The following is a 22,477-nucleotide window of genomic DNA, read 5'->3' on the forward strand; positions in this document are numbered from 1 at the left end:
GCAGTTAAGCAGTTTGCAGAACTGTCTACCAGTTTGTTTTGTATTTTGAGAGATAAAAGAAGGAATGCTGTATAGTACTGTATAGTACTTTCATTTTAGGAATATTAAAAAAAAAGATATTTCCCAATCTTCAGGATAAAAAATGGAAGGCACCCTCCCAAAAAACCCATTAAGGATTGTCCTTGCTCAGTGGCCATGGAATGTTGAATGTTTGGAAGAGGAGAGGAAATGGAATTTAGTGTCCAGGAAAAAAGCATGGGCTGGTTGATAGGAATGCTCCATACTGCAATATTCTGCTGTTAGTTCCACTTGCATATTTATGCCTCTCTAAATTTTCACACCCACCCAAAAAAAAGAGAGAAATTCACCAAATCTTTTTATGCAACCACCTTTCTCAGTATAGAGGCTACTGCCATTGCCTGGCTGTGATTAACTGAGGCTGTGCAATGACAGCACTTGCCAGTTATAACTATTTTTCTTTTCTTTTTTTTTGAGACAATAAGAATCAAATGTATGCATACTGTTCTGGTCCACTGCTGTACTTCTGTCTTAACAAGGAAGAGGGATAAACACTGACTGTCTGAAACGTTTAATCCTGTATCTTCACATGTATTGTCGCCTTGTGAGATGCGTCAGACAACAGGGCACTTGGTTCGGTTATGTTTTCATTTCCTTGTGCATTTTCAAGAGTGATTCTGATTGAATCATGTATTCAAGATATAGTAGCAATTTTGAAATAGATAACTCCCAGTAGGTTCTTGCATTACATTGCCTGAGGTGTTTTGGGGTGGGTTAAGAACTTCACTGAGCCTTGACATATACTCACAATTTTGTGCTGTGGATTAAAATTTCACAAAACCTGTTCAAAATCTCCCAGTGATCCATTATTTCAGGATCATTGACACAATAGGTCAATTGGTGGTGTAAAATGAGTTTGTACTCAGGGGGTTCATCTGATGTATCAAATGCAGACCTTGTATCACAGGAAAATGGAATTGTGGAAATAAATCAAAAGGGATTGTTGGTCTTTGTATAAAATTCAATAATAAAAGCCGTGGACTGTGATTTGAATTGCCCTTAAGTATCTAAAAAAAAAAAAATGGTGAATTGCATCAAAACTGGGATACAGAATACTCATAGGCAGAACCTACAGCGAGTATTTGGTTTACTGAAATCTGATTGATCTGAACTTCCCCTCAAAAATAAAGTGGGAGGAATTGGGAACACTAAATCTTTCAACTTCAGAAACAGATGCCCACACCTCCCATTTTAGCCATGCCATTAGTTTAAAAGGAATCCTTTTAGAAAACTAGAAACTTCATTGAAGCCCAAATTCTAGGGGTCATATAATTATGTATATATTAATACAAAGTGTCCAATGTGGGTTGAGCTATCATAATATGAAGTCTTGGGGTGTTTTCTTTTTCTTAAAAAAAAAAATCAGGGCTGACTAGTTATTGACAACTATGTGCACTTGCTTAGAAATTGATTGGTTTTGGAATAATTTTCACTAGTGCTTTAATTCAGGGATTGCCGAGCAGTGAGTTCATCCTTTGACCTTCTCCAGTTATAGCAACTCTGAGACAAATCTTTGTTATTGTAACTGAAAAGTAGATAAGAATTAGGATGTATTGCAATAAATTGACTTAAGTAAAACATACAGGATGGAGCCAAACTTAAGTCTTGCTTAGAGAAGACCCGTTGAAATAATTGTGTCTGTTCTATGCATAACTAAATCCTGATTCAACTCACAGCAGCAAAAATAAGAACGGGAAAGCAAGTTCAAGATAGGGGACACACAGCTAGAAAAGTTGCTGGCTAACTTTATGAATGTGCTGTTGTAGAGTACTGGTATGTCATATGTCTATATCTATACTATACTATCTTTGCAAGTTGTGGCTTAATTGTACTGCATTATACCATCCTATTTGAACATGAATGGCATTTTGAAACATTCATTTCTTTAAAAATATTCTAACCATTTATTTTTTAAAAAAATATTCCAACTTGGCATATCAAAGGGATTTATTTCTAAGTAATATGGAGAGCTTAGGTAATGTGTTTGCAGTTATATTTTTCTGAACTTCAAAATCTTAGATTTCAGGGAGATGAATGTATATATTAAGTCGTACTGTTAGTACTATATTGTGAGAAACTAAAGGTGGCAAATTTAGCAAAGTGGTCTTATGTAACGATGTACTAACTGGGGCTCTTATTGCAAGTGATGTCTGCAATTACAGAATGGTGGTGCACATACAACATAGAGGGGGCAAAATATGTATTGGAGGGTCAGCAGTAGAGAGATGGTAATGACCCCTAATCTTCATATTACTCTACCATAAGAGAGTTCTTAAGAGCATTAAAATAATTCCTTAGAGCACAGAGGACTGAAATGATCCCCAGATTATCTCCCTGTAATCCATTTCATCCTGTTGGACAGAAGAAGCCGTAATTCACCGTAAGGCCTAGTCAATGAAACTTTTGGTTTTATTTATAAAAAGAACAACCCAAAGCTTCTAAACGATATTCCATGTAGCTTGCTTGTAAACTTTAGCACATTGCCATTCAGAATTGCACATGCAGTTACTAAAGTATTTGAAGTGTAGTTGCCTTTTTTTTCCATTGTGGAAAGGAAGATCTTCGCATTACAGTTCTGTTTCATCCGACTAATGGGTTAGAACAGCATGCTTATATTGAAATAGTTTTCAAAAAATATTTTTCAGTTCACATGGTCAGGATTTTATCCATGTTATGCACCCTTTTTATCAAGCAACATCCTCTCTTAAAGATGTGGGGTCTCCATCTATTCTGTAGGGGCAGTTACAAAAATTAAATAAAAATATTGCAATCTACAGTACTCTGCCCTCCTCTTCCCCCTTCACAGAACACTTGGTTTTAAAAATTATGGAATCTACCCTGTTCCTTAGGTCAACTAATACATTCTAAGGGTGTTTCTTCACAATGTGGTGGGGGGGTGGAAGCAAAGACCATGAGATGAGCTTGATGTAGCAGTTCTGTTCTTGGCTAACCTTGAGGAAACTGGAGCAGTTATTATGTTTTGTTTTTGGAGGACTTGCTTAGATAAAACAACAACAGCAGAAGCTGAACCATTCTGACCAGGAAAATTCTGTGTCAAACTAGAAATCTGTTCCATCAACACCAGAACTACTGGTTTATAGGGCTTGTACAAAATTAGACAGACGTGGAGATAGCTTGAGACACTATTTGAGTGCCCTGCATCAACTTCATACTTCAGCTACATGTCTACGCCACAAGCACATTGATTTTATGGGAGCATGGTTCACCTGCCATGGTTCACCTGTTGAATTCTGCTACCGATCCCAATCTTCTTTCATTGCATCACAGTCAGAAACTTTAAAACTAGAGTAAATCTGTGGTGAAGATTTGTCCTGAGTATCATAAGCAACCAGTCTTCCACTCAGATCCTACATATTCGGAAGACAAACCATTCTGTTAAGCAAAAATGGACTTTCAAATAAGTTGTATAGGATTCCAGTCTTACACATAGCTGCCAAGTCATCCCTTTTTTACAGGGATTTTCCCTTATGCTGAATAGACTTCCTCGCGAGAAAAGCGAAAACTTGGCAGCTATGGTCTTACAGCACTATGCTTACCTACATAGGTTCAGTGAGTTCAGTGGGGCTCTTTGTAAGTTTTTGCAACACTGAATAAACCATATACTCTTTTTTTCTAGCCTCTAAATGCAATTCACATTTTCTGACTCTTTCTGCACCAAAACTGCTCCGCAGTCCTGCTGGGCACAGCAGCACCCGCTGAAATAAGATCTTAATTATATCTAAACAGACTGAATACTGACTGCTTTGATACCATTGAACCTTCATTTACTGTTTGTTGTAGGGGTGGTACTAGTACTGGACAAGCACTAAGTCTATTTTGGAAGATGGGTCAAGAGTATATTAAAAATTGCATGTATGCATATAAAATAACAGAGCACAATGATTTTTTTTTTTTGCAATATTTGCTTAGGCAATGGAATTGGCGAAAATGGTTAGGCAAGTCCCATTAATTTCAATGAAGTAAGCCCTATTGATTTTAGTGACACTTGCTGCCAGGTAGATAGCTTGCAGTGTAAGGAATTATGATAAGGAGATGCAATGCCAATAGTAACACCCCCGGGGAGCTGCTGGATGTCAATAGGTAGTTATCAGAAAAACAGGTGGTATGCCTTGAGAGGGAAACTACCAGCAAGGCTGCAGATGGCACAGTGACATTATTGGCAGAAAAGAAAAGTAATGTAAGTGTGATCTGCAGAGAAGTAAACGAAAGGGAGTGCTAAATAGCAAAAAGCAGCCTCTAGCTCCTCTTCTGTATTTCCCGTACCGTTCCATGTGGCCCATGCTGCTTCCTAAATGGTCCTCTTTCCCCGTGGCATCACTTACATCACACTTCTCAGCACACAGCAAGCGCCCTGTCTGGGATCTCTTGCCGGTCCCTCTGGTACTGTAAATCACACCACCTCCTCGTCCCCCTACGCCCCTGCAGCTTCCTTGCCTTTCTGTAAAAATCGCTACAACCTACTGACATTCAAGCGGCTCTGCTGGCATTCTGCTGGGTGGCTGAGCAGAAGCCTCCAATCTGTCACTCTGATTTTAACAAATATCACCCACATCAAAGCCCGCATTTCGAGGCGGGGTGGAAAAGGTAGCTCTGGCATTCGGAGAGGCTCCTGCCCGGCTCTGGCCACCTTTCCTCCTCTGCTCATGCCTTGCGCTTTGGTGTCTCCCTCTCCACCCCTTTCCTGCCGCCAAGCTTCCAGCGGCGCAGTTCCAGCTCGGCGCGGCCAGACTGCCTACCTCCCCGCTTCGCTTGTTTGTCGTAGGGAGCTGCCTGTCGGAGCCCGAGCAGCTTGCCGGAGGGGGTTCGCTTGCGCCCAGCGCGCACGCTCGCCTCTCGGGCATGCTCCTTAACAAGCGGGCGAGCCCAGCCTGCCGGGGACCGAGGCGCCGCGAAAGTTGCTCCATGGCGCGCTAGGAGTCTTGCAATAAGACGCTGCTGGGGGAGAGCGCGCCCTAGGCGCTGCTTTCGCCGCCATCCAACGAACGCACGCAGCCAGCCAGCATTCCTGCCTCTCCGCGCTGCGAGGGGGTGGGGGGTGGGAAGAAGCAGCAGCCCCGAGGGAGGCTGGGTCCCTGGAGTCCGTGCAGAATTGGCTCTGCCGCCTTGGCAGACGAGGAGGCACTTCGGAGCCCGAGCTGCCTTCTCCAGCCTGCAGCCGAGAAGGGAAGATTGCAGCCCCAGCGACACCCACCAGCACCCCCCGCCAGAAGAGGAGAAGGGGAAAGCTCCAGGAGAAGCCGAGGCGGCCGTCCCCGCCGTGTGCCAGTGCACCTCGAGCAAAGCCTCACCAAAACCCCCTCGCTGCCTGCAGCCAGCGAGCTTTCGCGAGCGGGGCTGGGGCTCCCTGCAGAAGCAACCTTCCTCCCGCCACCAGGACCGAGGAGCAGCCGCGTCTCTCCGCCCGATCCCTTCCGCAGCGGCGGCGGCGGCAGCGGCGTCGCAGCCTGGGCACCGAAATCCGCGGAGGGGGGGGGGGGCAACGCTGCGATGGAGGTGTCAACCTGTGGTCTGCTGCTGCTGCGACCCCTCTCCTAAACCGCGAAGCGGCGCCGCTTGCTCGTTTGCCCCAAGACGCTCTGCGGGTGCCGCGGCGGGGGGTGCTCGGGTGCGCGCGTGTGTGCGCGGAGGAGAAGGCGAGGCGAAGGCGCACGGGGCGCGCCAGGGAAGAAGAGCGAGCCAGCCTTTCCCCGGCCAGGTTGGGAGGCGACGGGAAGGTGGCGGCGAGCAGAGGGGAGGCGGGAAGCCCCCCGCGCCCTTCCCGGCTTCGCCCAGCAGCAAGCGCGCAAGAGATGCCCCAGCCGCCGCCAGCTGGCACCTGCGCTGCCCTGCGATGAAAGGATTAATTGAGTTGCTTTGAACCGCGGAGGGGAAGCGGCCGGCTCTGGGGACCGAGCAAGGGAAGCCGTCGGAGGGAAGTTGGACAACGAGGCAGCCTCCTTTGCACCCTCCCTCCTTTGCAGCCCATCCTTCTTCTTTTTTACAGGGTCGTGCCAAGCAAGCCCAGCGAGCGGAATCTGCAGGAGCTTCGTGCCCATAGGGCAACATCAGCGCTGAGAGGACCGGCTTGTCTCCCGCATTGCTCTCCCTGCTGAACCGAAGCCGTCGCTGAGCAGCAGCAGCAGCAGCAGCAGCAGCAGCAGCAGCAGCAGCAGCGAAAAAACAAGCTCATCAGAGCAGGGGGAGCGATTGCGCAATTCTGCCCAGATTGTCTTCCCTCCCCTTCCTCTCAACTCCCCCCCCCCTACTCCATCCCAACCCCCAATGCTGCTCAACTCCCGAGGAAACAGAAAGCTGATTCATGGAGCCCAGACCCAGCTTCCTCTGTGCTGCTCTCCTTTTGAAGATCAGGATGCTTGCTCTTGCTGCTTGAGACTTTGCGTTAACCCCCTTGCTTTTCCCTCCCCCCAAGCCGAGGGGAGCGAGGGGGAGGAAAAAGGCTCTCTGCGATCTCTAGCCTCTTCTCTGTTTTGGAAGTGTGGTTACTGGCTGGCTCAAACCTGGGAAACATTGATGCATCGCTTTGGAAATTCATTGTGTGACTTTCTGGGTATTTGCTGAGTTCCCACCCGAGATGCAGCTCTTGAAAGCTTTATGGGCAATAGCAGGAGCAGCTATCTGCTGTTTTCTTATATTTGTCATCCACTCCCAGTTCCTTAAAGAAGGTAATTATATCTGCATGCCTCCATACACTGGTGTTTCCCACCCCCCACCCCTTCCTGCTTCCGAATGCTGAGATATTCCTTATTTTCTTTTTATTTATTTGCAGTATGTCCTAGTTCCACAGATCTCTCTTATCTACATTGGTACGTTATTGCCAAAACAGGGTTTTTCTTTTTCTTTTTTAACTTTATTTCATATGCAAAGAAGAGACACAGGGTTTATATTCCTGCTGAGTGCATTCTATGTAGGCAGTGTTGAAATCCCTAGCCTTAGTTCATACATTTATAAACTGAAAACTGTTGTTTTCTTCTTGATGAATGACCTGCTCTGCTGCTATTTAGAACTTGAAATAAAACCAAGCCACTGGTAAGTGTATTAATACACTATAAATCCCAATAAGTAAAAAATATGGACCATATATATATATATATATATATATATATATATATATATATATATACACTCACCAGTCATCCTCTTCTTTTTCTCCTTTTTTTTTTTTTTTGAAAAAAAGCAAATTCAATACATTTTCAATAGATGGCACTAAAGTTCTATGATCAGGGCAAGGAAGAGTAGAGATTGGGCAGGAGGCTCATTCCTCCATCCTTCTTTCCTAGGAGTGGAAGAGGCCTTTCTGCCTGATTTTAGGGATTTTTTTCATTAAGTGTTCAAATAATTTTTGTCTCAGAACAAGCAAACAAATAAGCAGACAGCCAAAGCAAAACAAACATAATGATTATATTTCATGTCGGTGGTGGTGGTGGTGGGGAGAATCTGATGCATTTCGTAGTTGAACATAAGATTGTTATTATTATTATTTTTTCTTAAGCCTTTTAGGGGTGTGGGTTTTTTTGCCACCTTACAGAGAATATTAGCGGTTAGTCCTTCGAGAAGGTTGATTTAATTAATTGAATCCTTTACAAGCCACTGCCCAAGGTGAAAGTTTAGCATGTTGTTGATTGAATATGTGTGTGTTCAGGTGTGAGAAAAGGTGTAGCTATATTTTTTTTAAAAGAAATGCAGCAAAGGTTTATAGTGACACCTTTTACTACCAGTAGGTTAAATGCAGATGGCAAGTTAGTTGCACTAAGGTCCCATTGAAATCAATGGAGAAAATGAGTCGTGGTTTAAGTCAGGTCACATTGATTTCAGTGGGAATGAAGAGCAGCTAACTTCATCTGGACCTCATCCAATACTAGCAAAAAAAGAAAAGAAAAAGAAAAAGAAGAAAAAGTATTCAGATGTCTCAGGATCCATATTATTAAAAGTAAACCCTCAGGATGATATCAACTCTTGGAAATATGCAATAACTTTCAGTGCATCCTTGGCAAAGTGTTCTCCCCAATTGGCCACCGTAGTCTCTATATATGTCAGCTGCTCGAGAACTTTAAATATGTAAGTCATCTATCAAAAATATTGTTATGTATCTAAAAGTATTTAGCATTTTTTTATATATAAAAAACCCCTTTGTGTACCAGATACATGGAATGCCTTGCTAGTGTTTCCTAGGAGCTCATTGATTTTAAGATTGTTGTTAATGATAATGCTGCTAACAACAGTATTCTTAGTGCCTTTCCAGTTTTAAGAATTGTATATAAGTAGATATATTAACATCAGGAAAAAACAGAGTAATCTCCCTAATAAGAATTTTCAAATTTATAGACTTCCCTGATGCATCCAGGAAGTAGTCCTCTTAAAACACTATAGGGATTAGCAATCTGGTTTTACAAGAAGACGAATTAAATCTCAGCTGTTTACTTTTTTTTTGAGAACAAGAGAATCATGCCTATTTATTTCTTATTTTATATCTAGAGTGTGGTTACTCTGGAAGTTGGTTGAGAGAATTTGTCCTAAGCTTCCTGTGTAGCTAGGCAACTTGAAGCTTAGTCTATTTTAGCATTTTGACTGATATTTTTTAAGGCCATCATTCACAGTTATTGTTGTACTTTAGCTTCTACAGAAACATCGCACAATTAAATAGCTTTGGAGGGAATTCCATATTGTTTATTCCTCCATGTGCTTCAAAACACATTTTTATTGGATCTGTTTTTATATTTGAGTGTAGTGATTTTCATATACTGTTCTAAGGTTTTTTTTGGTAAAGTATATCTATGATGCACTCATTTTTAAATAGTGGGGAACTGAATTTTAACTTTTTCTTTAGTTCAGTATTGGATGATGGGGTTGTATGTGTTCCCACTTGTAACTCTCTTGATAAGTCAGCTTGCTTGTATATTAGACTTACATCATCAGCATAAATGTGGGAAGCAGCCATTTCTTATTGTCATATGTTTGGACCTTGTAATTGATAGCTTTTGGGTGTTAGTTCGTTGACTGGCGGATAAACTCCATTGTTTCAGTGCACGGTTGAAGTTAGGGCACCTTGTCTTCCTTTTTGGTGGCCCCATTGCATAGCCTTATTTCATGATAAAAACAAGAAATCTCCATTTAATAATCATTTTTTCCCAAGAAGATCTATTAGATGGACCCATAATATCAACCAAGTACCTTACAATTTGTTATCTTGATCAGATTTAATTGCCAGACCTAAGATATGATGATCTGTTCAAATAGCACCTGCTTCAACATTCTTTAGGCTAAGAACTGCTGGAAAATATTGTGCCCAGTTGGGTGTAATCTTTGGCTAAGTTTTAAGGCACTTACTCTGAAATGGTCTTAGTCATGCTAAGAGGTAGCAAGGCCTTTGCTTAAATCCTGATTAGCATGTATGTTGATTTGCTAACAAATGCTAGATCTATTTATTAACTAAATGTAGTAACTGTTCAGTTTGTTGTAGCTGTTAACTCCTCCCAGAACTATCATTTCCAGCACCAGAATTCCTGGTGTATGGATGTGCTTTAAATATATCGCGTGTGCACTGCCTATATTAACTGCAGCATAAACATAATATGTGTGCATTCTCAGTTTTTTGTGATCCTAGAGAATAAAGCAGGTAAGACTGGCTTTAATATTGAAAAAAAATCTAGCAAGGTCAGTTTCCTGTGTTGGCTCTCAAAGCTGTCCAGTTAAGTACAGAATAACTATTTTGTTGCTGTGGCAATGGGCTACTCTTGAAAAACGTACAGAATAGCTATTTTGTTGTGGCAATGGGCTACCCTTGGAAAATGTACAGAATCAATTCACATTAAAAGTAGTACTGCATTACTGTACGACTCATAAGTGGTAAGAAAACAGGCAACACTTGTTCTGAGATGAGTGAGAAAGAGCTGTTTAAATGGCTGTTTCCATTAATATGTGTGTTTTTTTTCCACCCAAGAAGTGAAGAATGGCTGGCACAAGAGTGCCATTTTTCCACACTTTGGCTTTTGTGTGGAAATACAGGTCGTCCTGTGGCTAATCCATTCCCCTACGTCCAATCTGTCTTTCATTGTTTCAAAAAGATGAATAGAGCTGTGAACCAAGAAAAGGCTATTGTGATATATAATTGCTGTCCCATGCCTGTCTGATCTTCATACAAAGCAGTTTAACATATTCGGGTAGGTTTTCCGTCAGCTTGAAGAGCTGTTAAAAATGAAAACACTTAGCAATTGCTATAGAAGATTAGAAGTAGACATGGGATATTGATTAGCTCTTGCTAATTCAAAATCTTCTATCACCTTTTAAATGTTATATTCAATGGAAGGCAGAGCTGTATAAATATTATAGGGTGCTCCAACCCTTTCCCAGCAAAACAGAACATCAAATAGTTTCCCCCATTGCAATCACTGAATAGTGTGTCGATGATGAAAGGGCATCTTGAATAGGTGGCTGTGTAAAGACTTTAAAGCAGCTGAATTGGATGGAAAACTTCACTGCTGTATACAAGGAGCAATATATAACCACTCTTTTCTTTATCTTAGAGAATGTTGTACAGCTTTGGAATCTCTGTTTCATAATATGGATGTAGACGTTGTAGTAGTGCATCCTTAGGAATCCTTGTTATGTAAATAGGAAGCAAACTTTTTATATATATAATAACTAGGATTTTGAATGCAGTGTTGGGTCAGAATAGAATGATGTGTCTCTGTCAAAGTTAAACTGTGAAAAGAAAACACTTGGAACATACCCAAAACCAATGGAAGTTAAGAACTACTGCCAACTCTTATTGGCCTGCTGGTTTTAGAATGAAAGTGTATTTTTGATTATTGTTGTTGTTGTTTCATATAGGTAGTGGTGTAATTCAGCCCAGTTTCTGTGTGATGAATCTCCCACCACCAATTTCTATCGTATTTAATAGTTTTGTTTTAATTCCTCATAGATCTTGATCCATTAAGGTCCAAGAACCCAAAATTTACCTGTCTAAGTGTCTTATTCTTGAAACTTGCTGTATTAACATGAAATGGGGTACACCAAAGCTATTCCTGCAAAATTCCTCAAAGCATAACATAGCTCAACATTGCAGAGATATTTCACTGCAGTTATAAGTACCAGCACTGGTTCAAAAAAGGACACAAGGCTATGGGTGAATTATCATTGTAGATGCAGGCTTGTTAGCGGCTTATGTTAGGACTTGTTGAGAAGATTAGTTTTTATTTTGTGACTGAGTGCCATTTGACAAATTTTTCAAAGTATATGTAAACGAGGCCTGAAAATTTCCTACTGTATCAGAGGGTAGTTTGCTTCATCAAACCACTATCTTTATGGAGACTCTCACAGGACCACAAAGGTTAGAACTGCACATAAAGGTAAAGGTAAAGGGACCCCTGACCATTAGGTCCAGTCGTGACCAACTCTGGGGTTGCGGCGCTCATCTCGCTTTATCGGCTGAGGGAGCCAGCGAACAGCTTCCAGGTCATGTGGCCAGCATGACTAAGCCACTTCTGGCGAACCAGAGCAGCGCACGGAAACGCTGTTTACCTTCCCGCCAGAGCGGTACCTATTTATCTACTTGCACTTTGACGTGCTTTCAAACTGCTAGGTTGGCAGGAGAACTGCACATAGTCACAGGTAAAACAAGCATTGTTTCACCGGAGCATTTGTCCTGCTCTGGGCTTCCCACAGGCAAACAATTGGCCACTGTGAGAACAGACTGCTAGACCCAATGGATTTTTGATCTGATCTAGCAGAAGTGTTATGTTCTTGTGAGGAGATTGTCATAAGTGTCCAATATGACGACATAGCAAAAGGTTTTATGCTAATATTATAGTATTTACGTGACCTACTTAAGTTCCGACTCTACGCTGTGGTATTGCTGGAGCATATGGAACTGGCAATAAGGACTCCCGAATCTAGAGAGAGAGGATACAGATATACAGATATGGGCGTGGTCTTGGCACCGTACTGTTGTAACCTTCACGTCTTTGCTGTTGCAGTGTAAAATGTGCAAGGTCACATACGGCAAGGGATGGAGATGAGGGCTGCTGTTCCCTTGGGCTGTTGAGCAGCTTTTTACTTGACAAGTCAAGCTCAGCAAGACTGGTTTTTGCTGCAGTACCTCAAATTCTTAAACGTGGTTTAAAGGATTCAAAATCTCAGTTTTGCATATTTCAATTGGGCTAATTCCAGAGTTGGTCTTTTTCAGTTGCAACCTTAAAAGTACATAAGGATACCGGTATATATGTGCATGCATATTTCTCCCCACAAATGTAGCTAATGCTCACTTGAGACAGGGGGCATCATTGCTATTTCTTTGTATTACAAATTTCCTCTATGGAGCTGAAGTTGGTACGCACTGTTTTATCACCTATTTCATCTTCACAATAGCTTTGTAGGGTAAGTTCAGGTTGAAAGAGAGTAACTGGCTCAGGGTATCCCAGTGAGTTCCATGGCTGAATGGAGATTTGAACCTTTTGCTTCCTCAGTTCTAGTCTGACACTTGAACCACTGTTCCTCAGACTGAGGCTTATAAATGACGGATAAACATTTAGGAACATGATATATGTGCCAGCTATTAACCAACTGTGAGTTATATGAGGCTTCAAAATCTGTTGGAGCAGATCCTTCTTGCTTCAAGTTTCAGAATGCTCGTATGAGGCTGCCCCTGTGGTTTTTAGATCGTGGAACTTCCTTAATGGAATGAAGAACAACATATATTTATAGATGGATAAATATGTGCTATCTTTGGAGAGCAATGCATGTATTTCTGAGCAGACTAACAAGTCTTTTCTTTAGCTTTAAGTTTCATAAGTCCAGATTATTTTGCTTTCTGGAAAGGGGTAGTTTTTGCTTCTGTTACTATTTCTAGTTTTTAAAAAACCCATTTGTATTTTGGCCCTTACTGAATACCAATAGTACACCAGGTGCTAGATTGTGGCAAATGTTTGTGGCTACCCTGACCTGTCTTGTGGCCTGGAAGACACTGCATTTGAGCTCCCGGTCCCCATATTTCATTGTCTACTCATTGGCTTCCATCTTTTAATCAGCATAGAAATCATAATAGAATTGTCGAGTTGGAAGGGAGCCTGAGGATCATTTAGTTCAACCCCCTGCAATGCAGAAATATGCAGTTGTCCCATACAGGAATTGAACCTGCGACCTTGGTGTTATCAGTAAAAAAGTAAAAGTACCCCTGACCATTAGGTCCAGTCACGGGCGACTCTGGGGTTGCGGGCTCATCTTGCTCTATAGGCCGAGGGAGCTGGCATTTGTCTGCAGACAGCTTCCAGGTCATGTGGTCAGCATGACTAAGCCGCTTCTGGTGAACCAGAACAGCACACGGAAACGCCTTTACCTTCCCGCTGGAATGGTACCTATTTATCTACTTGCATTTTGACGTGCTTTCAAACTGCTAGGTGGGCAGGAGCTGGGACCGAACAACGGGAGCTCACCCCGTCGCAAGGTTCGAACCGCCGACCTTCCAATTGGCAAGCCCTTAGGCTCTGTGGTTTAGACCACAGCGCCACCCGCATCCCTTGGTGTTATCAGTACCACGCTCTAACCAACTGAGCTTTCTACCAGACTTTTGAGATTTTGAATATACTTTTTTTTAAAAAAATAGAAAGTTTCTAACTGCAAAACAATAGTTCTGTGCTGTTTGTAATCCAGTGAGAGGATTTCCACAAATAAAGGGTGCTGTTCTTTGTTTTCATTTTTGGCAAAATGTTTTGGAAAACTTTTTCAACCAGAGAGTATGCTATTGCTAAATTTTCTCAGAAAGCATCATTGTTGTTTCAGGTGCAGTGGTGAAAACAACTCTTACTCAGGTTGGAGTGAAGCATGAGAAATTTGAGTGAAAATTCCAGTATGTCTCGATTATAACTTGGAAATGGGAAGAAGTACACTGCATAAAAACAAGGAGGGGACTGCATAGAAACACTTTCATTAAGATAATGTTGTCGACTGTGTAGTTTATTAATTGTCATGCAGCAATTGTTGTTATGGTAACAACTAAGTATGGTTCTTTGCTATAGGATTAGGAAAGCACAGTAGCTGAAGCAGGAGGAATTAGTGCAGGAGAAAGCATGCAGTCTCATGTTCGAGATGAAGCCACATCAAAAGACCATTTTTTAAATTCAGCCATAAGCCAGAAGGCTTATGATGATGTACAGCCATTACCACTCCTTTCACCCAATTTAGCTATTAAGTTCAGACCACAGTCTTACTCGGAAGCAGAGAACTATTATGGACTGTGTCTGGAAAGCTTTATTCTTGCACAACCTGCTTTCTTGAACTAGGTTTCATACAATTGCCCAATGGGTGTTAAATTTACTAAGCAAAAGTGCATGTTCAGGGTCACCAAATAGTTAAGGCATAACTCATCGATTTCAACAATCAGGAGTTCTATAACTCCATCCTTATTTAGAGATAAACATATTGCTGGTTTTTCAGTAACTTCGGAGGTTCAAGGCATTAAGAGCAGGGACATCATTTGATGATCAGAAGTCTCTTTTGAACCACTTAGAAGCGACAGGGTTCCCCCCCCTCACTTTATTTAAGACATTTGAATACCATGAAATCATTAGTGTTTCTAAGTGGCATACTTAAAAGTAAACCATACAGAGAATAAAACAACAAAAATCCATCATAAAAATGAACATAACTTGGCATTTAATTAAACATGTATGTTCCCTAAACCTTTACTGTTATTTATGGTTATCAGTCATGAGAAATCTTAACCGGTGACTGTTTCAAAACAACCACAAGGAACACCCCTTTGCTTCTGTACCCCAGTTTTAGGAAACAAAGGGTTGTCTCCAGTGTTAATTGTTCTCAGAGTAGACCTATTGAAATTAAAGGGAATGACTGACTTGGGTCCAATAATCTTTTTTAGAACCACTCTGAATGAGACTTAGCTGTATAAAACACAAAAAGATCCTGAGAATGTACTCTTGCTTAAGAACAACTGTTGTTGGATAAGATCAAGATTACACTAGGCATTCTGCTTGCACATTTGCCCTTATTTTCAGCATTTTTGCTGCATCAAACAATGTTCCCCTCCCGACTGTGCTCTGTTGCACAAAACGTGGATGACTGAGCCAAAGTTGAGTAAATTTCCTATCTTTTATATATAGTTCTGCCACATGAGGAAATTGAATGTGCTTTTAGACATAGAATCATAGAATTGTAGAGTTGGAAGGGACTATGAGGGTCATTTTGTCCAACCCCATGAAGTACAGAATTTTTTTTTGCCCAACGTGGGTCTCAAACCCATTACCCTGAGATTAGGAGTCTCATGTTCTACCTTACTGAGGATGTAAACCCAGGATTTCAACCTTGAACATCCAAAAATTGTATCTGTGTGATTTGAGGTTCTTCATAATTTAAGTGCACACGATATCACACAGATACCGGTAGGTTATCTTATCTGTACTCTTGTGCACTTAAAACATGGGTAGGCAAACAAAGGCCCAGGGGCCAGATCCGGCCCAATCGCCTTCTAGATCCGGCCCACAGATGGTCCGGGAATCAGCGTGTTTTTACATGAGTAGAACATGTCCTTTTATTTAAAATCCATCTCTGGGTTATTTGTGGCGCCTGCCTGGTGTTTTTACATGAGCAGAATGTGTGCTTTTATTTAAAATGCATCTCTGGGTTATTTGTGGGGCATTGGAATTCATTCTTTTATTTATTTTTTCAAAATATAGTCCAGCCCCCCAGCAAGGTCTGAGGGACAGTGAAAAAGTTTGCTGGTCCCTGACTTAAAATATGAACAAGAGTGTTTCACAATCCATGCCCAGTGTGAAGCATATTGTGTTATTTCTGTTACTCTTTGGAGAAGTCAAGTCAATTGTAGATACAGTACTCTGGATTTTGTTGCTTGGTCTTCATAGCATAGGAAAATGTGCATTGCATGCACTTAATGACAGATGAATCAGTGTTTAGATTATACACTGACACAAGTAACCATATTTTTCTTACCTAGGCTTTCCGTGGTACTGAAGACCCAGGGACAATGTATTTATTTATTGCTGTATCCATCACAGTTATAATACTAGACAAAAATAAAATCTAACTTGCATCTGCATCATTATGCTAAATGTTTAACTAAAAATTTCTGGTATTTAGCATTCCAATTTGTAATTCCCTAATAATTCTTAGCTGATCAATGAAACAACCAGTTAAAAATACTTCAGATTACTGACCATGTCAATCTCAAAGCTGTCTCTTAATGCTTGTTAACATACCAATTTAGTTAGAATGGTTGTTTAAAATGCTTTTTGAATGTTTTTAAAATTATCTACTTAACAAATTCAATGTTTTAAGGTAATTTGTTTCGATTACAAAAGACTGTAGAACATAAGCAAGAAGCTATATGCATGATTGCATCAGTTGGCAGAGCCAGAAGTTGAAAAGACAAGAGTGGATTAAAAACTGTTCTTCCGTTGTTGAGATGTCTGCAAAAAGAAATCTCTTGATTGTTAATGTTTGTTTAATCACAGAGACTATCTAAGAGACAGAAGCAGAGAGGTTTGGATTTGAATAATAAGTAAAAATTGGCAGGTAAGAGGGTTGCATATGATGAAGGTTGCATATTGTGAATAAAGGTAAAGGTAAAGGACCCCTGACAGTTAAGTCCAGTTGCAGACGACTCTTGGGTTGCGGCACTCATCTCGCTTTACAGGCCAAGGGAGCTGGCATTTGTCCACAGACAGTTTTTCCGGGTCATGTGGCCCACATGACTAAGCCGATTCTGGTGCACTTTCATCAAGAGGTCCGGAGGATGGCAATACGAGAACGGGGCCTTCTCTGCAGTGGCTCCCCATCTGTGGAATGCTCTCCCCAAGGAAGTTTGCCTGGCGCCTTCATGATACACCTTTTGGTGCCAGGCAAAAAGGTTCCTTTTCGCCCAGGCCTTTGGTTGATCTTATTGACATTTTAGAATGTGGTTCTTTTGGGGGTTTGTTTATTGGGTTATTGCTTTGGGTTTGATTTTATACGTTGTGGTCTTGTTGTGAACCACCCTGAGACCTCCAGTTATAGGGCGGTGCATAAGTTGAATAAATTATTTTTATTAATAATAATAATAATAATAATTCATGTGCTGTGGATGGGCTTAAGTATGTTGGTGCAAAATGCAGTAGCTAGACTGATGTCTGGAGTCCGTCTTTGTTATTGTGTGACATATGGTTCATTCCTAGGCCATATTAGAATTTTTTGACCTTTTAAAACTCCAAACAGGGACACTGGATGTCTGAAGGACTATCTTCCCCCCAAAAGGAATTTTCCTCCATACTTTTGTGTTATCGGGACACTCTACTGTATTGTCCCCTTCCATCAAGATGTGGCCGTCAGCCATAAGCAACAGGGGCTTTTTAGCACTGGAATGTTTGCATGAGGAGTTTCCTGGCCCTTTCTCTATCCCTTCAGACTCCAGTCAAGAATGTTTCTTCCTTAGACATGGCTCCAGTGATAAATACCACAAAACGTATCTGTGGCTGTGATGCTTCCTGTTTATTTAGCTTTTTTGGGGGGGGGGAGTTGTTGGTGCTCAGATTTTACATATTGGGTTTTATTATTAAAAATAGGATAGTTATATCTCAAGGACTGTTTTTCTCCATATGAACCTACCCCGACCGTGAGATCGTCTTCTGAGGCCACCCCTTGTGTGCCCCCTCCTTGAGAGGTCTGGAGGGTGCCAACACAAGTAGAGGCCTTTTCTGTACTCCCCATTTGTGGAATGCTCTCCCCAGGGAGGTTAAACTGGCGCATTTAGGTGCCAGGCAAAAAATGTTTTGACATCCAATTCCCTTTTGAACAGGGTGGATTTGATTTAAATCAAACTGATTTAAATCACAATTTAAATCACAATTTAAATCACTAGTCAGTAAGGCTTGATTTAAATCATAGTTTTCTACATAAAGACTAATTCTTGCTGGTATAACTTTAATATGTAAGTAGATGAAGATTTTTAGAATAACAACTTTTCATATTAGTTTTTTATCCCCAGTTTAATAGGTTAATCATTCATATTTGGACAACTTTACTGTTGTACTTAGGAAGGAGAAAAATAATCATTACCTTAACAATAACAATTTAAATAGATTTATTCAACTGAAACAATAACATCACAGCATATGTTATTTGCTTAAACAAACATCCATGTTTGTTAACTAATTTGGCTAAACAAAACAAAAACTATATATATATAAACTTAGACTGTCAGCCCAGCCTACACATGAAAAACTTAAATACTGTCCACTCAAAACAATCAGGAAAATATTGTTTCTATTCTATTCACTGAACTTCTTGAAACTTAGCACTGAAGGGGTTGTTTCTGTATTCATAGGCTTGTAGAACAATAGGATTAAGGTCTTTTTCTCAACTCTGTTCATGTTATAACATTTTTGCTGTGAAGAAGAGGCATGTGATCTCTGTTGAGTCAAATTCAGTTTTGAGAACTGCAAAAGTAAACCTGTGATAATATCTTGTAGGCAGAGAAACTGCCCAATAATCTTACAATGGATTAATGGAATTTATTTACCCCCAAAATTAAAAATATACAACCTTATTCTACATAATTAAAAAAACTAATCTTTATTTCATGATGGAATAACCTTTGGATGGTAATATATTTTCCTCAAAAAGCATTTTATTTTTAAAAATCCAATTTAAATAAAAAAAATCGATTTAAATAAAAAAATCCGATTTAAAACAACAACAAAAAAATCCATTTTTTTAAAAAAAAATCATTGATTTTTATCCACCCTGCTTTTAAATGTGGCATGCACGAGTGTGTGTGTGTGTGTGTGTGTGTGTGTGTGTGTGTGGTATTAGTTTGTTGTTCTTATTTTTAGTATGTATTTTGCGGTTTTTATATTGTGATTTTTTTGTGAACCGCCCTGAGATCTGCGGATGAAGATTGGCATACAAATTTAATAAATAATCATAATAATTCTTGGCCAGCTATTGTGAAGTGGAAGATGCAAGATAAAAATGAATTAATAGAAGTTGCCGTTGCGATAAAATCTGAGTTAGAAATTTAACATTCCTGTCAGCAGCTCAGGGTTTCGTGGGAATGGCTTACACATCATTCCATGGAACAGTTGCATAGTTTTATGCAGGACAATCCAGAAAGAAGAAACCACTTTTATTTCTAGTACCTCTTGTGTCCCGTCCCGTCAAAGCCACTTCTTACATTGCGAAGCATGAGATATGTATTGGAGCAGAACATCAGTTGCGGTTGCTGCTACTGTTGGAAATAACTGTCATTTGGATTGATGAATGTTTGTTTAAAATGCCAGCACTTTCTCCTGGTGCTCCTTAGTTTCTTCCTATATCAGCATAGGAAGAGAAACTCTTAGCCTTCCTCAAAATCTCTGCACATACCAGAGTAGTTGGGGATAGATTGGTAGCAAAAACAAATAGAAGCTTGCTAGTTGGAATCTGTCTGTCTCAGGAGACATTGGAAGAATCCCCCTTTGCGGGGAAAGCAAAACTGTTGAAGAGTTGTAGCGCCTGCTCTTGCTGTAGGGACTGATACAGGAGAGACATGTTTTGTTGCAGGTGGGTCAGATGAAGGCGTCCACATTTTTGTTGCAGGTGCACTATGGTGCGTCTTCTCTCTGTGTTCCTCCCAGCAGTCATTCATCCTCTGGTCACTGCAGTGTATACACAACCTGTCTTGTCTGTCTCCAGGCACTGCAATCATCTGCAAGAGATTCCTATGTGGTGGAGTTAATGTTGCATTCTTCATGTCTCATTTGCAGACATCTTTGGTCTGGCAACAGGCCTAGTACCTGAAGCTAGCTCCTCATAGAGCATGTCCTTGGGATCCTGCCATCCTCTCTTCTGGGTACATGACCAAGCCAGCGTAGAAGTCATGTATCAAGCCTGAGACAGATGTGTGAACATACTGGGAATGTGGGCTTGGAAGAGCACATCTTTGTTTGAGACTCTGTCCTACCATTTGATGCCCCAAATCTTCCTGACGCAGCACATATGGAAGGCATTGAAGCAGTGTTTCTGGTGGGTGCACCTAGCCAGTATTTGTGGGCACCTACTGTATATTTAAGGGACGCGGGTGGCGCTGTGGTCTAAGCCACTGAGCCTAGGGCTTGGCGATTGGAAGGTCAGCGGTTCAAATCCCCGTGACGTGGTGAGCTCTTGTTGCTCGGTCCTAGCTCCCGCCAAGCTAGCAGTTCGAAAGCACGTCAAAGTGCAAGTAGATAAATAGGTATCGCTCTGGCGGGAAGGTAAACGGCGTTTCCGTGCTCTGCTCTGGTTTCGCCAGAAGCGTCTTAGTCATGCTGGCCACATGACCCGGAAAAACTGTCTGTGGACAAACGTCGGCTCCTTTGGCCTGCAAAGCAAGATGAGCGCTGCAACCCCAGAGTCGTTCGCAACTGGACTTAACTGTCAGGGGTCCTTTACCTTTACCTTTTTTTTTTTACTGTATATTAGTAGATATTCTAAAGCTGTATGCAAAATTCTTCGCTTTGCTAGTGGCATAGGAACCAGTGCACACCATGTGGAAAGAGCACATTTTACCGTTGCTCGTCATGCTTGAATAGGGAGGAGCTGGAAAAGGCTGCCTCTGTGTAGCCAAAGACATCTCACTTAATCCTAGTGTAGGGAACAGGTGGTGCTTGGGTCTAAACTACTGACCCTCTTGTGCTTGCCAGTCGGAAGGTCGGCGGTTTGAATCCCTGTGACGGGGTGAGCTCCCGTTGCTCTGTCCCAGCTCCTGCCTACCTAGCAGTTCGATAGCATACCAACACAAATAGATAAATAGGTGCTGCTGCAGCAGGAAGGTAAGTGGCGTTTCCGTGTGCTCTGGTGCATCACGGTGTCCTGTTGCGCCAGATGCGGTTTAGTCACACTGGCCACATGGCCTGGAAAGCTGTCTGTGCACAAATGCTGGCTCCCTCAGCCTGAAAGCGGAGATGAGCGCCACACTCCATTGTCGCCTTTGACTGAACTGTCCAGGGGTCCTTTACCTTTACCTTTTTACTTAATCATAGTAATGTGGGAAGGAGCTTTTGTCCAATAGTTTTCATACCAACAACATAAACAGGATGGACCTGCCAGGGTGGTTTCATGGCATTTGACAGACAGAGTAAGCAGAGAAACAAACTGACATTTCCTCATTGGGAGTCAAATACTCTGTTCAGTTATACCACACCAACTTTACTGTGTAATAGTGTTAAAAACACTTGCAGTAAGCTTATTTAAAAAAAAGAAAGAAAGAAAGAAATCAATGTTTCTTGGGAAAGGGGGTGGAAAGAACTTCAGATAATTGAGTACTTTCAATGCTTTTCAATAATATTTGTGGATCTATCCCCACCCCCCACCCCGGCTATCCCCATGTCTACTACTACAATTTGTTTGCCAATTTTCTAAAGCATTACCTGGAACTAGTTTACAATAGTGCAATCAGAGCACCTCTGCATGTGATGTTCTGCACTCCCCAACCTGTTCCTTTAAGTATTTTCCACTCCTCTTTCCTCTGTAAATGGAGCTGAGGAGTGCTGCTATTTTGCATCTTAATTACAGTATCTATTGTCACCCTATTCCCTGGGCATTTTCTTGGCTATGTGGTTGACTTGTAGTTGGCTGGGTATCAATCAAAACTCACTTGAGGCAAAACCTTTACAAGTTGGACTGCAGCTAAGGGTATCCCTCAATTGACCACCTACCCAGCTACACTTGAAGAAACCCAAAACCTGTTTATATGTAGCCAATGAACTTGAATTGAAACATTTGCTTTCTTTTTAAAGTACCATTTTGCTTTTGCTTTGTCTTCCTGGTTTTTTTTCCTTTTTAATCTGAGCAAATTTTTATAAGATTTGGATGCTGTGGTCCTGGTTGTAATTGTGCCAAAATGCAAAGGGTTATGCCAACCTTTCATATGCTTCAGCCCTTGGTTCATGCTATGTGTGTCTATGACTAGTGGTCAACAGGTTAAAGCAGGATGTGTTGGGCTCAAGAAAGAGCTCAGGATGCTATCTCTGCCTCCGGTCCTAAATACTTGCATTGGGTCCTCCGAAATCACTCCCATCTGGTAGTCACATCATTAAATCAGTCCTCAAAAGTGCTTAAGTTGCATAGCACATCTGTGATACATGCAGGTGTTAAAGGAGCTAAAATGCAAGAGAGTATCAGGGATGAGTGAAGGAGAAACTACTGTATTTTTTGCTCCATAAGACACACTTTTTTCCTCCTAAAAAGTAAGAGGAGATTCTGTGCATCTTATGGAGCGAATGTGTCGTCCCTGGATCCGAATTTCCCAGGGGTGAAAGACAGATAGTGCTTGCTTGCCTATTTATTTATTTAGAAAGAGCTAAAGGCTAACAAGAGGGAAAGAGAGTGTTGAAAGCATCTGCTCAGCAGCTGATTGCAA

General features: G+C 41.4%; 1 protein-coding gene across 3 annotated transcripts in view; it reads left to right on the forward strand.

Annotated features, from left to right (window-relative positions):
- The window catches only part of TAFA5 (TAFA chemokine like family member 5), a 326,350-nt gene that overhangs the window by 82,940 nt on the left and 220,933 nt on the right, over positions 1–22,477 (forward strand). The window contains exon 1 of one of the 3 annotated variants that reach the window (XM_035126719.2): positions 6,238–6,761. The exons of the other annotated variants lie outside the window; for them this stretch is intronic. Coding sequence (XP_034982610.2) covers positions 6,671–6,761 — 91 coding nt within the window. The 5' untranslated portion in view covers positions 6,238–6,670. Of the gene's footprint in view, positions 1–6,237; positions 6,762–22,477 lie in introns of those variants that run through there. 3 annotated transcript variants of the gene reach the window in all.

The sequence above is a fragment of the Zootoca vivipara genome, chromosome 10, assembly GCF_963506605.1.
Source record: "Zootoca vivipara chromosome 10, rZooViv1.1, whole genome shotgun sequence".
Lineage (NCBI taxonomy): Eukaryota > Metazoa > Chordata > Lepidosauria > Squamata > Lacertidae > Zootoca > Zootoca vivipara.